General features: G+C 48.6%; 1 protein-coding gene across 1 annotated transcript in view; it reads right to left on the bottom strand.

Annotated features, from left to right (window-relative positions):
- RIOK2 (RIO kinase 2) overlaps nt 1–22,254 on the bottom strand; it is a 143,819-nt gene that overhangs the window by 33,561 nt on the left and 88,004 nt on the right. The window contains exons 6-7 of the mRNA XM_063964061.1: nt 8,175–8,366; nt 7,345–7,437 (exon numbers count right to left, since the gene is read on the bottom strand). Coding sequence (XP_063820131.1) covers nt 7,345–7,437; nt 8,175–8,366 — 285 coding nt within the window. The remainder of the gene's footprint in view (nt 1–7,344; nt 7,438–8,174; nt 8,367–22,254) is intronic.

Here is a 22,254-nt window from a genome sequence, read left to right on the forward strand (position 1 = left end):
GGGGATCAGTATGAAATACCTCCAATCAAAATCCCGACAGTCGAAAACCCGACAGCAATTGACAGACGGTCAAAATGCCGACAGGTCAAAATTTCCGACAGGTCAAAATGCCGACAGCATTTTTCATTGGTTTTTGTGTGTGTATGTCGACATAGGTCGACATGGACACCATATAAGTGTACCGCATCCGCTCGCTGCGCTCGGCACACTATTATATTCCCCCTCCAGGTCCACTGGGATGGTAAAATAAGATTTTACTTACCGATAAATCTATTTCTCGTAGTCCGTAGTGGATGCTGGGGACTCCGTCAGGACCATGGGGATTAGCGGCTCCGCAGGAGACAGGGCACAAAAATAAAGCTTTAGGATCAGGTGGTGTGCACTGGCTCCTCCCCCTATGACCCTCCTCCAAGCCTCAGTTAGGATACTGTGCCCGGACGAGCGTACACAATAAGGAAGGATTTTGAATCCCGGGTAAGACTCATACCAGCCACACCAATCACACCGTACAACTTGTGATCTGAACCCAGTTAACAGTATGACAACGTAGGAGCCTCTGAACAGACGGCTCACAACAATAACAACCCGATTTTTTTGTAACAATAACTATGTACAAGTATTGCAGACAATCCGCACTTGGGATGGGCGCCCAGCATCCACTACGGACTACGAGAAATAGATTTATCGGTAAGTAAAATCTTATTTTCTCTAACGTCCTAGTGGATGCTGGGGACTCCGTCAGGACCATGGGGATTATACCAAAGCTCCCAAACGGGCGGGAGAGTGCGGATGACTCTGCAGCACCGAATGAGAGAACTCCGGGTCCTCTTTAGCCAGGGTATCAAATTTGTAGAATTTTACAAACGTGTTCTCCCCCGACCACGTAGCTGCTCGGCAGAGTTGTAATGCCGAGACCCCTCGGGCAGCCGCCCAGGATGAGCCCACCTTCCTTGTGGAATGGGCCTTGACAGATTTAGGCTGTGGCAGGCCTGCCACAGAATGAGCAAGTTGAATTGTGCTACAAATCCAACGAGCAATCGTCTGCTTAGAAGCAGGAGCACCCAGCTTGTTGGGTGCATACAGTATAAACAGCGAGTCAGATTTTCTGACTCCAGCCGTCCTTGAAATATATATTTTCAATGCCCTGACAACGTCCAGCAACTTGGAATCCTCCAAATCGCTAGTAGCCGCAGGCACCACAATAGGCTGGTTCAGGTGAAACGCTGACACCACCTTAGGCAGAAAATGAGGACGCGTCCGCAGTTCTGCCCTGTCCGAATGGAAAATCAGATATGGGCTTTTATACGATAAAGCCGCCAATTCTGACACTCTCCTGGCTGAAGCCAGGGCCAGTAGCATGGTTACTTTCCATGTAAGATATTTCAAATCCGCCGATTTGAGTGGCTCAAACCAATGGGATTTGAGAAAATCCAAAACTACATTAAGGTCCCACGGAGCTACTGAGGGCACAACCGGGGGCTGTATATGTAGTACTCCTTTTACAAAAGTCTGGACTTCAGGAACTGAAGCCAATTCTTTCTGGAAGAAAATCGACAGGGCCGAAATTTGAACCTTAATGGACCCCAACTTGAGGCCCATAGACAATCCTGTTTGCAGGAAATGTAGGAATCGACCCAATTGAAATTCCTCCGTGGGGGCCTTCCTGGCCTCACACCACGCAACATATTTTCTCCAAATGCGGTGATAATGTTGTGCAGTCACCTCCTTCCTGGCTTTTACCAGTGTAGGAATGACCTCTTCCGGAATGCCTTTTTCCCTTAGAATTCGGCGTTCAACCGCCATGCCGTCAAACGCAGCCGCGGTAAGTCTTGGAATAGACACGGTCCCTGTTGAAGCAGGTCCCGTCTTAGAGGTAGAGGCCACGGATCTTCCGTGAGCATCTCCTGAAGTTCCGGGTACCAAGTTCGTCTTGGCCAATCCGGAGCCACGAGTATCGTTCTTACTCCCCTTTGCCGTATAATTCTCAGTACTTTTGGTATGAGAGGCAGAGGAGGAAACACATACACTGACTGGAACACCCCCGGCGTTACCAGAGCGTCCACAGCTATTGCCTGAGGGTCTCTTGACCTGGCGCAATACCTGTCCAGTTTTTTGTTGAGGCGAGACGCCATCATGTCCACCTTTGGTTTTTCCCAACGGTTCACAATCATGTGGAAGACTTCTGGATGAAGTCCCCACTCTCCCGGGTGTAGATCGTGTCTGCTGAGGAAGTCTGCTTCCCAGTTGTCCACTCCCGGAATGAACACTGCTGACAGTGCTATCACATGATCTTCCGCCCAGCGAAGAATCCTTGCAGCTTCTGCCATTGCTCTCCTGCTTCTTGTGCCGCCCTGTCTGTTTACGTGGGCGACTGCCGTGATGTTGTCCGACTGGATCAACACCGGCTGACCCTGAAGCAGGGGTTTTGCCAGGCTTAGAGCATTGTAAATCGCTCTTAGCTCCAGTATATTTATGTGAAGAGACATCTCCAGGTTTGACCATACTCCCTGGAAGTTTCTTCCCTGTGTGACCGCTCCCCAGCCTCTCAGACTGGCATCCGTGGTCACCAGGACCCAGTCCTGTATGCCGAATCTGCGGCCCTCTAACAGATGAGCACTCTGCAACCACCACAGCAGAGACACCCTTGTCCGTGGCGATAAGGTTATCCGCTGATGCATCTGCAGATGTGATCCGGACCATTTGTCCAGCAGATCCCACTGAAAAGTTCGTGCGTGGAATCTGCCGAATGGAATCGCTTCGTAAGAAGCCACCATCTTTCCCAGGACTCTTGTGCATTGATGCACAGACACTTTCCCTGGTTTTAGGAGGTTCCTGACAAGTTCGGATAACTCCTTGGCTTTCTCCTCCGGAAGAAACACCTTTTTCTGAACCGTGTCCAGAATCATTCCCAGGAACAGCAGACGTGTCGTCGGGGTCAATTGAGATTTTGGAAAATTCAGAATCCACCCGTGCTGTTGCAGCACTATTTGGGTTAGTGCTACTACGTCCCCCAGCTGTTCCCTGGACCTTGCCCTTATCAGGAGATCGTCCAAGTAAGGGATAATTAATACGCCTTTTCTTCGTAGAAGAAACATCATTCCGGCCATTACCTTGGTAAAGACCCGAGGTGCCGTGGACAATCCAAACGGCAGCGTCTGAAACTGATAATGACAGTTTTGCACCACGAACCTGAGGTACCCTTGATGTGAAGGGCAAATTGGGACATGCAGGTAAGCATCCTTGATGTCCAGGGACACCATAAAGTCCCCTTCTTCCAGATTCGCTATCACTGCTCTGAGTGACTCCATCTTGAACTTGAATTTTTGTATGTACAGGTTCAAAGATTTCAGATTTAGAATAGGTCTTACCGAGCCGTCCGGCTTCGGTACCACAAATAGTGTGGAATAATACCCCTTTCCCTGTTGTAGGAGGGGTACCTTGACTATCACCTGCTGAGAATACAGCTTGTGAATGGCTTCCAATACCGTCGCCCTGTCTGAGGGAGACGTTGGCAAAGCAGACTTTAGGAACCGGCGAGGGGGAGACTTCTCGAATTCCAACCTGTAACCCTGAGATATTATCTGCAGGATCCAGGGGTCCACCTGTGAGTGAGCCCACTGTGCGCTGAAATTCTTGAGTCGACCCCCCACCGCCCCTGAGTCCGCTTGTAAAGCCCCAACGTCATGCTGAGGGCTTTGCAGAAGCCGGGGGGGGCTTCTGCTCCTGGGAAGAAGCTGCTTGGTGCACTCTCTTACCCTTTCCTTTGCCTCGGGGCAAATATGACTGTCCTTTCGCCCGCTTGTTCCTATAGGAACGAAAGGACTGCGGCTGAAAAGACGGTGTCTTTTTCTGTTGGGAGGGGACCTGAGGTAAAAAGGTGGATTTCCCGGCTGTTGCCGTGGCCACCAAATCCGATAGACCGACCCCAAATAATTCCTCCCCCTTATACGGCAATACTTCCATATGCCGTTTGGAATCCGCATCACCTGACCATTGTCGCGTCCATAAACTTCTTCTGGCAGATATGGACATCGCACTTACTCTCGATGCCAGAGTGCAAATATCCCTCTGTGCATCTCGCATATATAGAAATGCATCCTTTAAATGCTCTATAGTCAGTAAAATACTGTCCCTATCCAGGGTATCAATATTTTCAGTCAGGGAATCCGACCAAACCACCCCAGCACTGCACATCCATGCAGAGGCGATGGCTGGTCGCAGTATAACACCAGTATGAGTGTATATACTTTTCAGGGTAGTTTCCAGGCTCCTATCTGCTGGATCCTTGAGGGCGGCCGTTTCAGGAGACGGTAACGCCACTTGTTTTGATAAGCGTGTGAGCGCCTTATCCACCCTAGGGGGTGTTTCCCAGCGCGCCCTAACCTCTGGCGGGAAAGGATATAATGCCAATAACTTCTTTGAAATTAGCAGTTTTCTATCGGGGTTAACCCACGCTTCATCACACACTTCATTCAATTCGTCTGATTCAGGAAAAACTACAGGTAGTTTTTTCAGACCCCACATAATACCCCTTTTTGTGGTACATGCAGTATCAGAGATATGTAAAGCCTCCTTCATTGCCGTGATCATATAACGTGTGGCCCTACTGGAAAATACGTTTGTTTCTTCACCGTCGACACTAGATTCGGTGTCCGTGTCTGGGTCTGTGTCGACCGACTGAGGTAAAGGGCGTTTTACAGCCCCTGACGGTGTCTGAGACGCCTGTACAGGTACTAACTGATTTTCCGGCCGTCTCATGTCGTCAACTGATTTTTGTAATGTGCTGACATTATCACGTAATTCCATAAATAAAACCATCCATTCCGGTGTCGACTCCCTAGGGGGTGACATCACCATTACCGGCAATTGCTCCGCCTCCACACCAACATCGTCCTCATACATGTCGACACACACGTACCGACACACAGCAGACACACAGGGAATGCTCTTATCGAAGACAGGACCCCACTAGCCCTTTGGGGAGACAGAGGGAGAGTTTGCCAGCACACACCCAAGCGCTATAAATATATATAGGAACAACCCTATAGAAGTGTTGTCTCCCTTATAGCAGCTTAATATATATCAAAAACGCCAAAAAAAGTGCCCCCCCCCCTCTCTTTTTTACCCTGTTTCTGTAGTGCAGTGCAGGGGAGAGTCCTGGGAGCCTTCCTCGCAGCGGAGCTGAGCAGGAAAATGGCGCTGTGTGCTGAGGAGATAGGCCCCGCCCCCTATTTCGGCGGGCTCTTCTCCGGAGTTTGTGAGACCTGGCAGGGGTTAAATACATCCATATAGCCCCAAGGGCTATATGTGATGTATTTTTTAGCCAGAACAAGGTATTCTCATTGCTGCCCAGGGCGCCCCCTGCAGCGCCCTGCACCCTCCGTGACCGCTGGTGTGAAGTGTGTGACAACAATGGCACACAGCTGCAGTGCTGTGCGCTACCTCATGAAGACTGAAAAGTCTTCTGCCGCCGGTTTCTGGACCTCTTCGCTTTTCGGCATCTGCAAGGGGGTCGGCGGCGCGGCTCCGGGACCGGACTCCATGGCTGGGCCTGTGTTCGATCCCTCTGGAGCTAATGGTGTCCAGTAGCCTAAGAAGCCAATCCATCCTGCACGCAGGTGAGTTCACTTCTTCTCCCCTAAGTCCCTCGTTGCAGTGAGCCTGTTGCCAGCAGGACTCACTGAAAATAAAAAACCTAAAAACTTTTTCTAAGCAGCTCTTTAGGAGAGCCACCTAGATTGCACCCTGCTCGGACGGGCACAAAAACCTAACTGAGGCTTGGAGGAGGGTCATAGGGGGAGGAGCCAGTGCACACCACCTGATCCTAAAGCTTTATTTTTGTGCCCTGTCTCCTGCGGAGCCGCTAATCCCCATGGTCCTGATGGAGTCCCCAGCATCCACTAGGACGTTAGAGAAAGTATGAACAAGTTGGTTTCAATTAAAAAATCATGTTGGCATTTTGACCTGTCGGCATTTTACATGTCGGTATTTTGAATGTCGGTATTTAGTCCATGTCGGGATTTTGACCTTGTCAGGATTTTGACCGTCGGTCAATTGCTGTCGGGATTTAGACCGTCGGGATTTTGATTGGAGGTAAATTGACTGCATCCCCTCTACAGCTTTGTAAGCAACTTGAACAGAAATCCCATAAAAGTATATTCTTGGATTTGGTGAGTATTACATTTGGCAGTAATAGCGATGACTAATTGTGAAACTGTTCAATGAGGGAGTTAATATTAGTGAGTGAAGGGGAAGAGGGAAGAGACAACCCCCAGCACACCTAGAAAGGAGAATATCTTCAGAAAATCTACTTCTTCAACAAGTTGCGTTTCAGCAATAGTCTGTGGGACTTCTGGGACCTTATAAAGTCTTTTCTGATCTTTGGTTATTTCTAATTTCCTTATTTATATCTTTGCAATAGTATAGGATTATTATTCCAATTGTTATATTACAGAAAAGTAGTGTACACCCTCTGTTATAAACTATGAGAACAACAGAAGTCACAGAGACGTTCTGCTATCACACAAAAGGAATGACGCTGCAGACTGACATTATACAAGACATGTACCAATGTACCCTCATACACTATTGAAGCAACTGTGCCAAATAGCCCTTCTCAGCACTCCAAGTCCCGCGCAACTCAGTTTGCAACAAGCGTCTTTTTCACTTGAATGTGCGTCTTAATCTAAATGCAGTGCGACAAAACCGCTTCACGAGACTGCACGGATTCATTTGATATGCAACACTTGTACATTGGTGTGCCAATGAGTCTGACTCTCTATATGAAGTGCTATGATGCATGGACGCGGCTCTTTTTAACGTCAAGTTTCCTTGTGCTTCATCTGCGGGGATTTACATGTTTAAAACGAATTCCTGAGTAGCTAAAGTTGCGAGCCGGCGTCTCTGGCACAGACTGAGTGGTGTCTCGCTGCATACGCTATGCGAATAAGATGCTAATTTAAAGTAAAAATCGTGATGCTACACCAATCAGCATGGCTGACTCATGCCAAGCGTCTCGCGATGCATTGTGTATTGAGGCTTGGTGTAGGAGGACACATCTGTATGTAGAGGTGACATCTAATATTCTTTTATTTAAAGAGAAAAAAAAAACACCACCTTTAGCTGCATAGTAAGCATACAGATATGGCGCAGAAATACATTAGGACACACATTTCCAAAGCAAGACACAGAGAAACTGATAGGCAAGGACATACAATGCCATACTAATAAAGACGCAACCTTATACAAGCACCGGAACCTGCTCCCCATTTCATTTTGAAGTCTCAAGTTTTGCGGATTTTCAGGTAAGTGTTAACAATCACGAGAGAAAAGTCCTTTACTTACTGAATGTCAGCGAAGGTTGGGAAAAGTTCGCTTTCATAGTTATAGCGTCTCAGGAAGAATTCTCGAATACATTTCACATCTCTGTCAAAATACCTAAGTGGGAGGAAAATACAATAATAATAAAAACACAACAACACAGCACCTTGGTTTGTTGGCTTGTTAGAGCATTGTAGACAGGTTATAAATGTAATATAGTTCCTTTGTTTTACGGGCTGCTCAAATATCACTTTGTTATCTGTATAGAGATCTCACTGGTAAAACCAGACATTAAAATAGTTTACTGCACTTCAAATCAGAGTCAATAAATCACTTGAGCAGGTTCTTGGCAGCATTGGGTCAATCTATGTTTCTGTCAAGATATCAGTAGACAGAGAAAAATGATGCTATTAGCATGTAGTTGATGCATGTACTATATGTATGTATGAGAGACTGAATAAATAATGCAGAATGATGTACATTAGTGCCTGTGCCAAACATTACTTAAAATGATGTATTCATCAGATCAAGGACATCTTTCTTGCTCTGTGTATAGGAAAACTCTCCCAGAGATCCCTACATAAGCTCGCAAGTGCAGGGACTTCTTTCCTCATGTGCCTTTCCATTTATTACTTACCCGATCTTATACTCCATACTCCCTTTGATGGCACCTGACCCTGGGTTTTCTATACCTGTCCTATATTGTCTTGTACTGTAAGTGCTGTTTTCTTGTTTGCTCATTTGATTATGTACTGTGTAATGGGCGCTGTGGATCCCTTGTGGCGCCATATAAATAAAGGATAATAATAATAATGATGACAGCTTAGTACGTAGTGGCTAGGGTTATCGCGCACCATTCAGCATTAGAATGCGACGTAGAGACCATCTGTGGAAAATCAATCATAGTGACGTGGTCCTCATCATCTAACATTAGATTAAACTCATTGAAGTCCCCATGGATCAGGCCATGATTGGCAAGCTTGACAATCAGCTCCATTACTTCATTGTACAATGATGCTGGATCTTCAATGTGACGCACCTGGCACCTAATGATAAGAGTAGAAAACAAATTATAATGTGAGGAGTTCTGTGCTACTAAACAACTAAGTAAATCATAATAGTACAACAAATTCTAAAGTAAAATCACTAAGAAGCATATATAAACCCTGTATATGGAGGTGCTAAATACAGTATACTAAAAGGCTTACATGCCTCCTAAATGACAAACCTGCAATAAGACTCCTGACACCTGCTGATATGCTATGTGCATTACCTAACCCAGCGGTTCCCAAACTCGGTCCTCAAGGCACACTTACAGTTCAGGTTTTAGGGATATCCATGCTAGAGTACAGGTGACCTAATTAGCACATCAATTTGATTCAACCATCTGTGTCTTTAGCGGTTCCGGTATGAATGGTCGACCATGTTATGGTCGACAGTCATTAGGTCGACCACTATTGATCGACATTGACATGGTCGACATGGACACATGGTCGACACATGAAAAGGTCGACATGAGTTGTTGTTTTTTTCTTTTTTCGGTGTCGTTTTTTGCGTAAAGTGACTGAGAACCCCAATTAGTGCACCGCTTCGCTCGCCATGCTTCGGGCATGGTGCCTTCGCTCGGCACAGAATACCGTTCCAATCGTAGTCCACGTGGATCGTAAAGTATGGAACAGTTCCCCAAAAGGAAAAAAAGTTAAAAAAACTCATGTCGGCCTTTTCATGTGTCGACCATTTTCACGTGTAGACCATGTGTCCATGTCGACCATGTCAATGTCGACCAATAGTGGTCGACCTAATGACTGTCGACCATAACATGGTCGACCATGTGAACGGATACCGTCTTTAGCAGGGATATCCTTAAAACCTGGACTGTTAGAGTGCCTTGAGGACAGCGTTTGGGAAGCACTGACATAACCTTTTACTCTGAGAGATTATGAATGGGACCCAGTTAGTGAATAACGATTAGACGCGATCAGTTAAAACAGTGTTCTATCTATCAGAATTACTTATATTGCTATATTATATGCTGATTTTATATGCTGTTTTAATAAATACAGTATTTTTTTTGCGGTACAGTATACTCTAGTTAAATGTACTCATTTTAGCGCAGGTTTGCAATTTACTGTCACTCTGTGTTTGAGAAGCTCTCTTTATTGCTGTATATGACATATGACTTCTAATTTTCTAAAGCACTATAAGCTCATATATGTTGTGTTTAGCACATGAAATGCTTATCAGCCTGTGTGTCAGCTACGAGTAACCGTAAGAGTTGGGTTTGCTACTTCTTGGCATCCCCCTCCTATTTTCAGTGCGCCATGGCCTGCACAGTACCCCACAGAGGACATGCCCATTCCTCGGCACTAGGTCACACCACTGCACTATTGTGGAAGGTTCATCACAACTGAGTTAGACTGATAAGAGGACTCTGGGACAAGATAAGGACGGCTGTACATGAAAAAAAAACAGGTAGTCATAGAAACTAGGTAAACCTCCTATAATAAGAATGTGTTTGCACATTCGTCCCGTAATATTTATATTAGATAAACTAAAGAGAAAACACAGAAACAGCAACACACACCGTACAGGTAAGTCATAATCTAACTGTATGATTAAAAGATGGACAGGAAATTGTCCAGATCCATACTAAGCCGAGAGAAAGATCTTCATGAAACTTGTTGCTTTTTACTGCAGTGTCCTATTGCTTGTGCTAGTTACTGTAGCAACAATTTTTGTTTTAATTTGTGTATGAGCATAAATGGAGCACAGCCACTAATCAAAAGTGTCGCCACAGTAGCACATATTCTAATCAAGGCCTTGGCACAGACACAGCTCCTCTAAAGTGCAGTCTACCCTTGCAGGTACTTAGTGATCTGAAGTTCAGTGACAGCCAAGGCTGTTCGTTTACTAATGCCTGAATATTTCTTAAGAAATAAAATAAAAAATAGGATTTCGGTTACCTACCGGTAAATCCTTTTCTCGTAGTCCGTAGTGGATGCTGGTGTCCACATTAGTACCATGGGGTATAGACGAGTCCACCAGGAACCATTGGCACTTTAAGAGTTTAAGAGTGTGGGCTGGCTCCTCCCTCTATGCCCCTCCTACCAGACTCAGTCTAGAAACTGTGCCCCGAGGAGACGGACATCTTCGAGAGAAGTATTTAACACAGATAGTTGCGAGATTCATAACAGCTCACACATACAAGGCACATCAAGCTAACTTAGCTTGAAAACTCAGCAACCACTGAAACATTACTTACCAAGTAAACAATGCAGTACTGAACTAAAACGAAGTTGTACTGAACCAAATAACGATACCAGGAAAACGAAGCGCTGGGCGGGCGCCCAGCATTCTCTACGGCAGTGCTTCCCAACCTCGGTCCTCAAGGCACACTAACAGTCCTGGTTTTAGTGATATCCAGGCTTGAACACAGGTGACTTAATTAGTACCTCAGTTATTCTGATTTAACCATCTGTGCTGAAGCCTGGATATCACTAAAACCTGCACTGTTGGTGTGCTTCGAGGACCGCGGTTGGCAATGCCTGCTCTACGGACTACGAGAAAAGGATTTACCGGTAGGTAACCAAAATCCTATTTTTTCTTACGTCCTATAGTATGCAGGGGTCCACATTAGTACCATGGGGATGTACCAAAGCTCCCAGAACGGGAGGGAGAGCGCGGAGGCTCCTGCAGAACAGATAGACCAAACTTCAGGTCCTCAGAGGCCAAAGTATCGAACTTGTAGAACTTGTAGAACTAAGCAAACGTGTTTGACCCAGACCAAGTTGTAATGCTGAGACACCCCGGGCAGGCGCCCAGGAAGACCCCACCTTACGAGTAGAGTGGGCCTTAACAGACGTAGGACACGGCAGTCCCGCCGTAGAATTCGCATGCTGGATAGTGAACCTGATCCAGCGAGAGATCGTCTGCTTAGAAGCAGGACACCCAATTTTCTTGGGATCATACAGGACAAACAGAGAGTCAGATTTTCTGTGACGAGCAGTCCTCCTCACATAGATTTTTAGAGCCCTTACAACATCTAAGGACTTTGATGAAATTGAGGAGTCAGTCGAAACTGGCACCACAATAGGTTGGTTGATATGAAATGCCAACACAACCTTCGGAAGAAACTGCTGACTTGTCCGAAGCTCAGCTCTATCTTCATGGAAGATCAAGTACGGGCTTTTACATGACAAAGCCCCCAACTCCGACACACGTCTAGCAGAAGCTAAGGCCAACAAAGTGACAGCCTTCCACATGAGAAACTTGACCTCAACCTCCTGTAGAGGCTCAAACCAGTCCAACTGGAGGAACTGCAACACCACGTTAAGAGCCCAAGGCGCCGTAGGCGGTACAAAAGGAGGTTGGATGTGCAGAAATCCCTTCAAAAAAGTCTGAACCTCAGGGAGGGCAGCCAACTGTTTCTGGAAGAAAATCGATAGGGCAGAAATTTGGACCTTTATGGATCCTAACCTCAGGCCCATTTCCACACCTGTTTGCAGGAAGAGGAGAAAATGTCCCAGTTGAACTCCACCGCAGGAAACTTCTTGGACTTACACCAAGATACATATTTTTTCCAAATACGATGGTAATGTTTTGACGTTACTCCTTTCCTAGCCTGTATCAGGGTAGGAATAACCTTGTTCGGAATGCCGTTCCGAGCTAGTATCTGGCGTTCAACCTCCATGGCGTCAAACGTAGCCGTGGTAAGTCTTGATAAGTGAACGGCCCCTGCTGCAGCAGGTCCTCCTGAAGAGGAAGAGGCCTCGGCTCTTCTAACAGTAGATCCAGAAGATCCGCGTACCAAGCCCTTCTTGCCCTTCTTGGCCAGTCCGGAGCAATGAGGATTGCCTGAACTTTTGTTCTCCTTATGATTTAGAACTCTTGGAATGAGTGGAAGTGGAGGAAACACGTACACCGACTGGAACACCCACGGAGTCACTAGGGCGTCCACCGCCACTGCTTGTGGGTCCCTCAATCTGGAACAGTACCGCCAAAGCTTCTTGTTGAGACGAGTGGCCATCATGTCGATTTGGGGTACGTCCTAAAGATCTGTTACCTCCTTGAACACCTCCGAATGGAGACCCCACTCCCCTGGAGTTGTCTACTCCCGGAATGAAGATTGCTGACAGCGCCAACGCGTGTTTTTATGCCCAGAGGATTATTCTTGTCACCTCTGACATTGCAGCTCTGCTCTTCGTTCCGCCCTGTCGGTTTATGTAAGCCACTGTCGTTACATTGTCCGATTGCACTTGAATGACCCGATTTCTAAGATAGGCCGCTTGGAGAAGACCGTTGTAGACGGCTCTTAGTTCCAGAATGTTTATCGGCAGGCCGGCTTCCAGGCTTGACCACCTTCCTTGGAAGGTTTCCCCTTGAGTGACTGCGCCCCAGCACTGGAGACTTGCATCCGTGGTGAGAAGGATGCAGTCCTGAATCCCGAACCTGCGGCTCTCCACCAGAGGAGTGAAATCCTGGCCCTTGGTGACAGACGTATCCTCTGGTGCATATGTAGATGGGATCCTGAGCACTTGTCCAGGAGATCCAGTTTGAAGGACCGAGCATGAAACCTCCCGTACTGTAGAGCCTCATAAGAGGCCACCATCTATCCCAGAAGGCAAATGCACTGATGAACAGACACCAGGGCTGGCTTCAGGACATCTCGGACCATTGTTTGTATCGCCAACGCCTTTACCTCTGGAAGAAACACCCTCTGCACTTCCGTGTCGAGGATCATTCCCAGAAAGGACAACCTCCTGGCTGGTTCAAAATTTGATTTTGGAAGATTCAGGATCCAACCATGTTCCCTGAGCAGGTGGGTCGTGAGAAGAATGGACTGTAACAGCTTCTCTTTGGACGATGCCTTTATCAGCAAATTGTACAGATATGGAATGATGTTCACCCCCTGTCTGCGGAGGAGAAGCATAATTTCCGCCACCACCTTGGTGAATACCCTCGGTGCTGTGGAGAGGCCAAATGGCAGAGCCTGGAACTGATCGTGACAGTCCACCAGTGCTAATTGGAGATAAGCCTGATGCGGCAGCCAAATCGGATGGGGAGGTACGCATCCTTGATATCCAGGGATACCAGGAATTCCCCCCTCTTCCAGACCTGATATCACCGCCCTTAGAGACTCCATTTTGAACTTGAACTCCTTCAGAAAGGGATTTAGCAATTTTAGGTTCAGAATGGGCCTGACCGAACCATCCGGTTTCGGTAACACGAAAAGGTTTGAATAGTAACCTTTGTTTTGCATATGAGGAGGGACCGGTACAATAACCTGTGCCTCCACCAACTTCTGGACAGCTGCCTGCAGGATAGCCCTGTCTGCCAGCAAAGCTGTCAAGCCTGATTCGAAGAATTGGTTTGGAGGCAAATCTCGAAATTCCAGCCTGTGCCCCTGGGACACGATATCTTGCACCCAGGGATCCAGGCCTGACGACACCCAGACGTGACAGAAATGCCTGAGTTTCGCTCCCACCGGCCCCACCTCCGGGTCGTGCAGTCCACCGTCATGCACAGGACTTCGGCTTACCTGGAGAGGTTTCTGTTCCTGGGAACCCGCCGCAGCAGGTTTCTTGGATTTGGGCCGACCTCCCCTAAAAAAGGTGTTGGACGGTTGGCCTTTCGTGGCTTGGCAGCCCGAAAGGGCTGTGATGCAGTTGAAGAAAAGGGTTTCTTCGCAGCAGGTGCAGCTGAGGGAAGAAAAGGTGACTTACCCGCTGTAGCCGTGGAGATCCACGCATCTAACGCTTCCCCAAAGAGAGCCTGACCTGTGTAGGGTAGGGTCTCCACACTTCTCCTGGATTCCTTGTCGGCAGACCACTGTTGCAGCCACAGTCCTCGACGAGCTGAGACAGACATGGAAGAAATTCCTGCAGCCATGGAACCCAGGTCTTTCATGGATTCTATCAGAAATCCTGCCGAATCCTGAATGTTACGCAAAAAACAATTCAACATCAGATTTATCCATAGTATCCAAATCTTCAAGTAACGTGCCTGACCACTGTACTATAGCTTTGGCAATCCAAGCACTGGCAATAGTGGGACGTAATATAGCCCCTGAAGCCGTGTACATGGATTTGAGCGTATTATCAATTTTACAATCAGCCGACTCTTTCAAGGCGGTGGATCCTGGAACAGGTAAAACCACCTTTTTTTGAGAGTCTGGATACAGACGCGTCAACAATGGGTGGGTTTTACCATTTTTTCCTATCCTCCACAGGGAATGGAAATGCCACCAGGACCCTTTTAGGGATCTGGAATTTTTTCTCAGGGTTTTCCCAAGCTTTTTCAAAAATAGCATTTAATTCTTTTGAGGCAGGGAAGGTTAGCAAGGCTATCTTATTTTCAGTGATGTAAGCCTCCTCAAACTGCACAGGTGTTGTATCAGTAATATTCAACACATCCCTAATGGCCTCTATCATCAACTGCACCCCTTTTGCAAGAGATACTGCCGACCTCAACACATCCCCATCACCGTCCTCAGTGTCAGAATCGGTATCCGTGTCATCTTGCATAATCTGTGCAAGAGCACGTTTTGCGGAATATACAGCGTGGGGCGCCGTGGTAACAGAACTGGGGTGGTCTTCAGTATGCCGACTGTCGGGATCCCGGCGCACAGTATACCGGCGCCGGGAACCCGACAGCCGGCATACCCACACTTATTCTCCCTCGTGGGGGTCCACGACCCCCCTGGAGGGAGAATAAAATAGTGTGGCGCGCGTAGCGTGGCGAGCGCAGCGAGCCCGCAAGGGGCTCATTTGCGCTCGCCACACTGTCGGAAAGCCGGCGGTTGGGCTCCCGACGCCGGTATGCTGGTCGCCGGGAGCCCGACCGCCGGCATATCGTAGTGAACCCCAGAACTGAGCCAGACTGCCATAGAGTTCGGTAAAGCATGAGTTGCAGACTCATTCTGTGCAACCCTAGTAGAAATCTGAGAAAATAAGAATTTACTCACCGGTAATTCTATTTCTCGTAGTCCGTAGTGGATGCTGGGAACTCCGTAAGGACCATGGGGAATAGACGGGCTCCGCAGGAGACTGGGCACTCTAAAAGAAAGATTAGGTACTATCTGGTGTGCACTGGCTCCTCCCTCTATGCCCCTCCTCCAGACCTCAGTTAAGGAAACTGTGCCCGGAAGAGCTGACACAACAAGGAAAGGATTTGGAATCCAGGGTAAGACTCATACCAGCCACACCAATCACACTGTACAACTTGTGATAAATCACACTGTACAACTTGTGATAACCATACCCAGTTAACAGTATGAACAACAACTGAGCCTCAGTAACAGATGGCTCATAACAATAACCCTTTAGTTAAGCAATAACTATATACATGTATTGCAGAGAGTCCGCACTTGGGACTGGCGCCCAGCATCCACTACGGACTACGAGAAATAGAATTACCGGTGAGTAAATTCTTATTTTCTCTGACGTCCTAGTGGATGCTGGGTACTCCGTAAGGACCATGGGGATTATACCAAAGCTCCCAAACGGGCGGGAGAGTGCGGATGACTCTGCAGCACCGAATGAGCAAAGGCAAGGTCCTCCAAAGCCAGGGTATCAAACTTGTAGAACTTAGCAAATGTGGTTGAACCCGACCAAGTAGCAGCTCGGCAAAGCTGTAAAGCCGAGACCCCTCGGGCAGCCGCCCAAGAAGAGCCCACCTTCCTTGTGGAATGGGCTTTTACTGATTTAGGATGCGGTAACCCTGCCGCAGAATGAGCTTGCTGAATCGTGTTACAGATCCAGCGCGCAATAGTTTGCTTCGAAGCCGGAGCACCCAGTTTGTTGGGTGCATGCAGGATAAACAGCGAGTCAGTTTTCCTGACTCCAGCCGTCCTGGCTACATAGATTTTCAAAGCCCTGACTACATCAAGTAACCTGGAGTCCTCCAAGTCCCGAGTAGCCGCAGGCACCACAATAGACTGGTTCAAATGAAACGCTGATACCACCTTAGGGAGAAATTGGGGACGAGTCCTCAACTCTGCCCTGTCCATATGAAAGATCAGATATGGGCTTTTACATGACAAAGCCGCCAATTCTGACACACGCCTAGCTGAAGCTAAGGCCAACAGCATGACCACCTTCCATGTGAGATACTTTAGCTCCACGGTCTTAAGTGGCTCAAATCAGTGTGATTTCAGAAAATCCAACACAACGTTAAGATCCCAAGGTGCCACTGGAGGCACAAAAGGGGGCTGAATATGCAGCACTCCCTTAACTAACGTCTGAACTTCAGGCAGTGAAGCCAGTTCTTTTTGAAAGAAAAACAGATAGGGCCGAAATCTGGACCTTTATGGACCCCAATTTTAGGCCCATAGTCACCCCTGACTGTAGGAAGTGCAGAAATCGACCCAGCTGGAATTCCTCTGTTGGGGCCTTCCTGGCCTCACACCAAGCAACATATTTCCGCCATATGCGGTGATAATGCTTTGCTGTCACATCCTTCCTAGCTTTTATCAGCGTAGGAATCACTTCATCCGGAATGCCCTTTTCCGTTAGGATCCGGCGTTCAACCGCCATGCCGTCAAACGCAGCCGCGGTAAGTCTTGGAGCAGACAGGGCCCCTGCTGTAACAGGTCCTGTCTGAGAGGCAGAGGCCATGGGTCCTCTGAGATCATTTCTTGTAGTTCTGGGTACCAAGTTCTTCTTGGCCAATCCGGAACGATGAGTATAGTTCTTACTCCTCTCTTTCTTACTATCCTCAGTACCTTGGGTATGAGAGGAAGAGGAGGGAACACATAAACCGACTGGTACACCCACGGTGTCACTAGTGCGTCCACAGCTATCGCCTGAGGGTCCCGTGACCTGGCGCAATATTTTTTTAGCTTTTTGTTGAGGCGGGACGCCATCATGTCCACCTGTGGCAGTTCCCAACGGTTTACAATCTGTGTGAAGACTTCTTGATGAAGTCCCCACTCTCCCAGGTGGAGGTCGTGCCTGCTGAGGAAGTCTGCTTCCCAGTTGTCCACTCCCGGAATGAACACTGCTGACAGTGCTAGCACGTGATTCTCCGCCCATCGAAGAATCCTTGTGGCTTCTGCCATTGCCATCCTGCTTCTTGTGCCGCCCTGGCGGTTTACATGGGCGACCGCCGTGATGTTGTCTGACTGAATCAGTACTGATTGGTTTTGAAGCAGGGGCTCTGCTTGAATCAGGGAGTTGTAGATGGCCCTTAGTTCCAGTATATTTATGTGTAGAGAAGTCTCCAGACTTGACCACTGTCCTTGGAAGTTTCTTCCCTGAGTGACTGCCCCCCATCCTCGGAGGCTTGCATCCGTGGTCACCAGGACCCAGTCCTGTATGTCGAACCTGCGTCCCTCGAGAAGATGAGCACTCTGCAGCCACCACAGCAGAGACACCCTGGCCCTTGGGGACAGGGTGATCAACCGATGCATCTGAAGATGCGATCCGGACCATTTGTCCAACAGATCCCACTGAAAGATCCTTGCATGGAACCTGCCGAAGGGAATTGCTTCGTAAGAAGCCACCGTCTTTCCCAGGACTCGTGTGCAGTGATGCACCGACACCTCTTTTGGTTTCAGGAGGTCCCTGACCAGAGATGACAATTCCTGGGCCTTCTCCTCCGGGAGAAACACCTTCTTCTGTTCTGTGTCCAGAATCATTCCCAGGAAAAGCAGACGCGTCGTAGGAATCAGCTGCGACTTTGGGATATTCAGAATCCAGCCGTGCTGTTGCAACACTTCCTGAAAGAGTGCTACGCTGACCAACAACTGCTCTTTGGACCTCGCCTTTATGAGGAGATCGTCCAAGTACGGGATAATTATAACTCCCTTTCTTCGAAGGAGTATCATCATTTCGGCCATTACCTTGGTAAATATTCTCGGAGCCGTGGAGAGACCAGACGGCAACGTCTAGAATTGGTAATGACAGTTCTGTACCACAAACCTGAGGTACTCCTGGTGAGGTGGGTAAATGGAGACATGCAAGTAAGCATCCTTGATGTCCAGCGACACCATAAAATCCCCCTCTTCCAGGCTTGCAATAACCGCCCTGAGCGATTCCATTTTGAACTTGAACTTCTTTATATAAGTGTTCAAGGATTTTAAATTTAGAATGGGTCTCACCGAACCGTCCGGTTTCGGTACCACAAACATTGTGGAATAGAAACCCCTTCCCTGTTGAAGGAGGGGGACCTTAATTATCACCTGCTGGAGGTACAGCTTGTGAATTGCCGCCAGTACTATCTCCCTTTCCCTGGGAGGAGCTGGCAAAGCTGATTTGAGGTAACGGCGAGGGGGAGTCACCTCGAACTCCAGCTTGTATCCCTGAGATACAATTTGTACAGCCCAGAGATCCACTTGTGAGCGAACCCACTGGTTGCTGAAGTTTCGGAGACGCGCCCCCACCGCACCTGGCTCCGCCAGTGGAGCCCCAACGTCATGCGGTGGACTTAGTGGAAGCAGGGGAGGATTTTTGTTCCTGGGAACTGGCTGCCTGGTGCAGCTTCTTTCCTCTACCCCTGCCTCTGGCCAGAAAGGATGCGCCTCTGACCCGCTTGCCTTTCTGAGGCCGAAAGGACTGCATTTGATAATACGGTGCTTTCTTAGGCTGTGAGGGACCCTGAGGTAAAAAAGTCGACTTCCCAGCTGTTGCTGTGGATACGAGGTCCGAGAGACCGTCCCCAAACAATTCCTCACCCTTATAAGGCAAAACCTCCATGTGTTTTTTAGAATCAGCATCACCTGTCCACTGCCGAGTCCATAATACTCTCCTGGCAGAAACGGACATTGCATTAATTCTAGATGCCAGCAGGCAAATGTCCCTCTGGGCATCCCGCATATATAAGACGACATCTTTTATATGTTCCATGGTTAGCAAAATAGTATCCCTGTCGAGGGAATCAATGTTGTCTGACAGGGTATCAGTCCATGCTGCTGCAGCACTACACATCCAGGCTGAAGCAATAGCAGGTCTCAGTAGAGTACCAGAGTGTGTATACACAGACTTCAGGATAGCTTCCTGCTTTCTATCCGCAGGATCCTTTAGGGCGGCCGTATCCTGAGACGGCAGTGCCACCCTTTTAGATAAGCGTGTGAGCGCCTTGTCCACCCTAGGGGATGTTTCCCATCGTAACCTATCCGTTGGCGGGAAAGGGTACGCCATCAGTAACCTCTTAGAAATCACTAGTTTCTTATCAGGGGAACTCCACGCCTCTTCACACAAATCATTTAATTCATCAGATGGGGGAAAAGTCACTGGCTGCTTTTTCTCCCCAAACATAATACCCCTCTTGGTGGTAATCGGGTTAACGTCAGAAATGTGCAATACATCTTTCATTGCAGTAATCATGCATCGGATGGCCTTTGTAGACTGTACATTTGTCTCATCCTCATCTACACTGGAGTCAGACTCCGTGTCGACATCTGTGTCTACCATCTGAGCCAGAGGGCGTTTATGAGCCCCTGACGGCCTCTGAGTCGCCTGGGCAGGCGCGGGCTGAGACCCAGGCTGTCCCAAGGCTGCTGCGTCATCGAACCTTTTATGTAAGGAGTTGACACTGTCGGTTAAGACCTTCCACATATCCATCCAATCAGGTGTCGGCCCCGTCGGGGGCGACACCACACTAATCTGCCCCTGCTCCGCCTCCACGTAACCCTCCTCATCAAACATGTCGACACAGCCGTACCGACACACCGCACACACACAGGGAATGCTCTGACTGAGGACAGGACCCCACAAAGTCCTTTGGGGAGACAGAGAGAGAGTATGCCAGCACACACCACAGCGCTATATAACACAGGGATGTACACTATAATAAGTGATTTTTCCTAATAGCTGCTTACTTATCTTATTTGCGCCTAAATTTAAGTGCCCCCCCTCTCTTTTTTACCCTTCTTGTATCCAGATACTGCAGGGCAGAGCCTTGGGAGCTGCTTCCAGCGGAGCTGTGAAGGGAAAATGGCGCTGGTGTGCTGAGGAAGAAGGCCCCACCCCCTCAGCGGCGGGCTTCTGTCCCGCGTTTTGTGTGACTTAATGGCGGGGGTTTGCACACATATACAGTGCCACACTGTATTATGTGTATAATTTGTGCCAAAAGGTATTATAATTGCTGCCCAGGGCGCCCCCCCGCCCCCCCCCCTCCCAGTGACCGGAGTGTGTGGTGTGCTGTGGGAGCAATGGCGCACAGCTGCAGTGCTGTGCGCTACCTTAATGAAGACAGGAGTCTTCAGCCGCCGTTTTCGTCGTTCTCTTCTGTCTTCTGGCTCTGCAAGGGGGACGGCGGCGCGGCTCCGGGAACGGAGAATTGAGGTCAGGCCCTGTGTTCGAACCCTCTGGAGCTAATGGTGTCCAGTAGCCTAAGAAGCACAAGCTAGCTGCAAGCAGTTAGGTTTGCTTCTCTCCCCTCAGTCCCACGTAGCAGTGAGTCTGTTGCCAGCAGATCTCACTGAAAATAAAAAACCTAACAAATACTTTCTTTTCTAGCAAGCTCAGGAGAGCCCACTAGGTGCATCCAGCTCTGGCCGGGCACAGATTCTAACTGAGGTCTGGAGGAGGGGCATAGAGGGAGGAGCCAGTGCACACCAGATAGTACCTAATCTTTCTTTTAGAGTGCCCAGTCTCCTGCGGAGCCCGTCTATTCCCCATGGTCCTTACGGAGTTCCCAGCATCCACTAGGACGTCAGAGAAATCAAAGATTTGATAGAGGATAACCACTCGGGCTCCCTTGCTGGTATCTGTCCTAAAACAGTGCAATCCCGATTACATGAAATGGGATCATTCTGAGAGGACATATCCTCTGCAGCATATGACACGGAGTCCCTGGAGATAGTTTAATGGAGACCACAGACACCACACACACACACACACACACACACACACACACACACACACACACACACACACACACACGGGAAAGCAGACAGAGTTTCACCCCCAAGAATGGCAAGAGAGATGCAGAGATTGGAGCCAATCCACACACAGCCCTTTTTAGGTAAAGGGAGACCCCCAACCAGCGCTGACTGTGCACCTTAATAGGTTACACAGCCTGTATACAGCCCCCCCCCCCCCCCCCCTTCTACAACCCCTGCTACCGTGAGAGATAGCTGGAGTTTTTCTGGAGGGACTTGCTCTTCACTGACAGCGTTGTGCATGCAGGAAAATGGCGCTGAACGCTGCTGGGTCCGCTCTGAGAAGGTCCGCCCCCAAAATGGCATTGTCTTCCCGCTCTTCATAGGATTATACTGGCCTGAGGAATTATGCTGGCAGAGATCCCGGGACCCCGACAGGCTGTGAGACCAGTGTAGGGTGTAGACGCTGGCTCAGGGCACCCCTGACAGTGCCGCACTATGTACCGCTGAGCCCCGGAGCGCAGTTAGTACTGTACTCCATACCCTGTTGCCGCCATCTTCACACCGGCCCCCTGCTTGCTAGGGGGGTCGATTACTCACTCGCCACCAATCTTCTGGCTCTGTAAGGGGGTGGCGGCATGCTGCTGGGGTGAGCGATCCCCTGTGGTGGGGAATGATCGATACCCTCAGGAGCTCAGTATCCTGTCAGCGGAGATAGTGGATCAGACCCCGCAGGGTGGACACTACCCCCCCCCCCCCTAGTCCCACGAAGCAGGGAGGCTGTTGCCAGCAGCCTCCCTGTAAAATAATAAACTCTAAAATAAACTTTACTAATGAAGCTCTGTATCTGTGATTGGCACATTTTCTAAACGGAGTCTGGTAGGAGTGGCATAGAGGAAGGAGCCAGCCCACACTCTAAAAATCTTAAAGTGCCAATGGCTCCTGGTGGACCAGTCTATACCCCATGGTACTAATGTGGACCCCAGCATCCTTTAGGACATAAGAGAAATAAGAATTCTTTCCCACCACTACATTGATAAACTTTTGCATTTTACCATAACATGTTAAATAATGGCACAGTCTATTAGTAATGTGCTTAAGCATGCTATCAC

The sequence above is a fragment of the Pseudophryne corroboree genome, chromosome 1, assembly GCF_028390025.1.
Source record: "Pseudophryne corroboree isolate aPseCor3 chromosome 1, aPseCor3.hap2, whole genome shotgun sequence".
Taxonomy (NCBI): Eukaryota; Metazoa; Chordata; class Amphibia; order Anura; family Myobatrachidae; genus Pseudophryne; species Pseudophryne corroboree.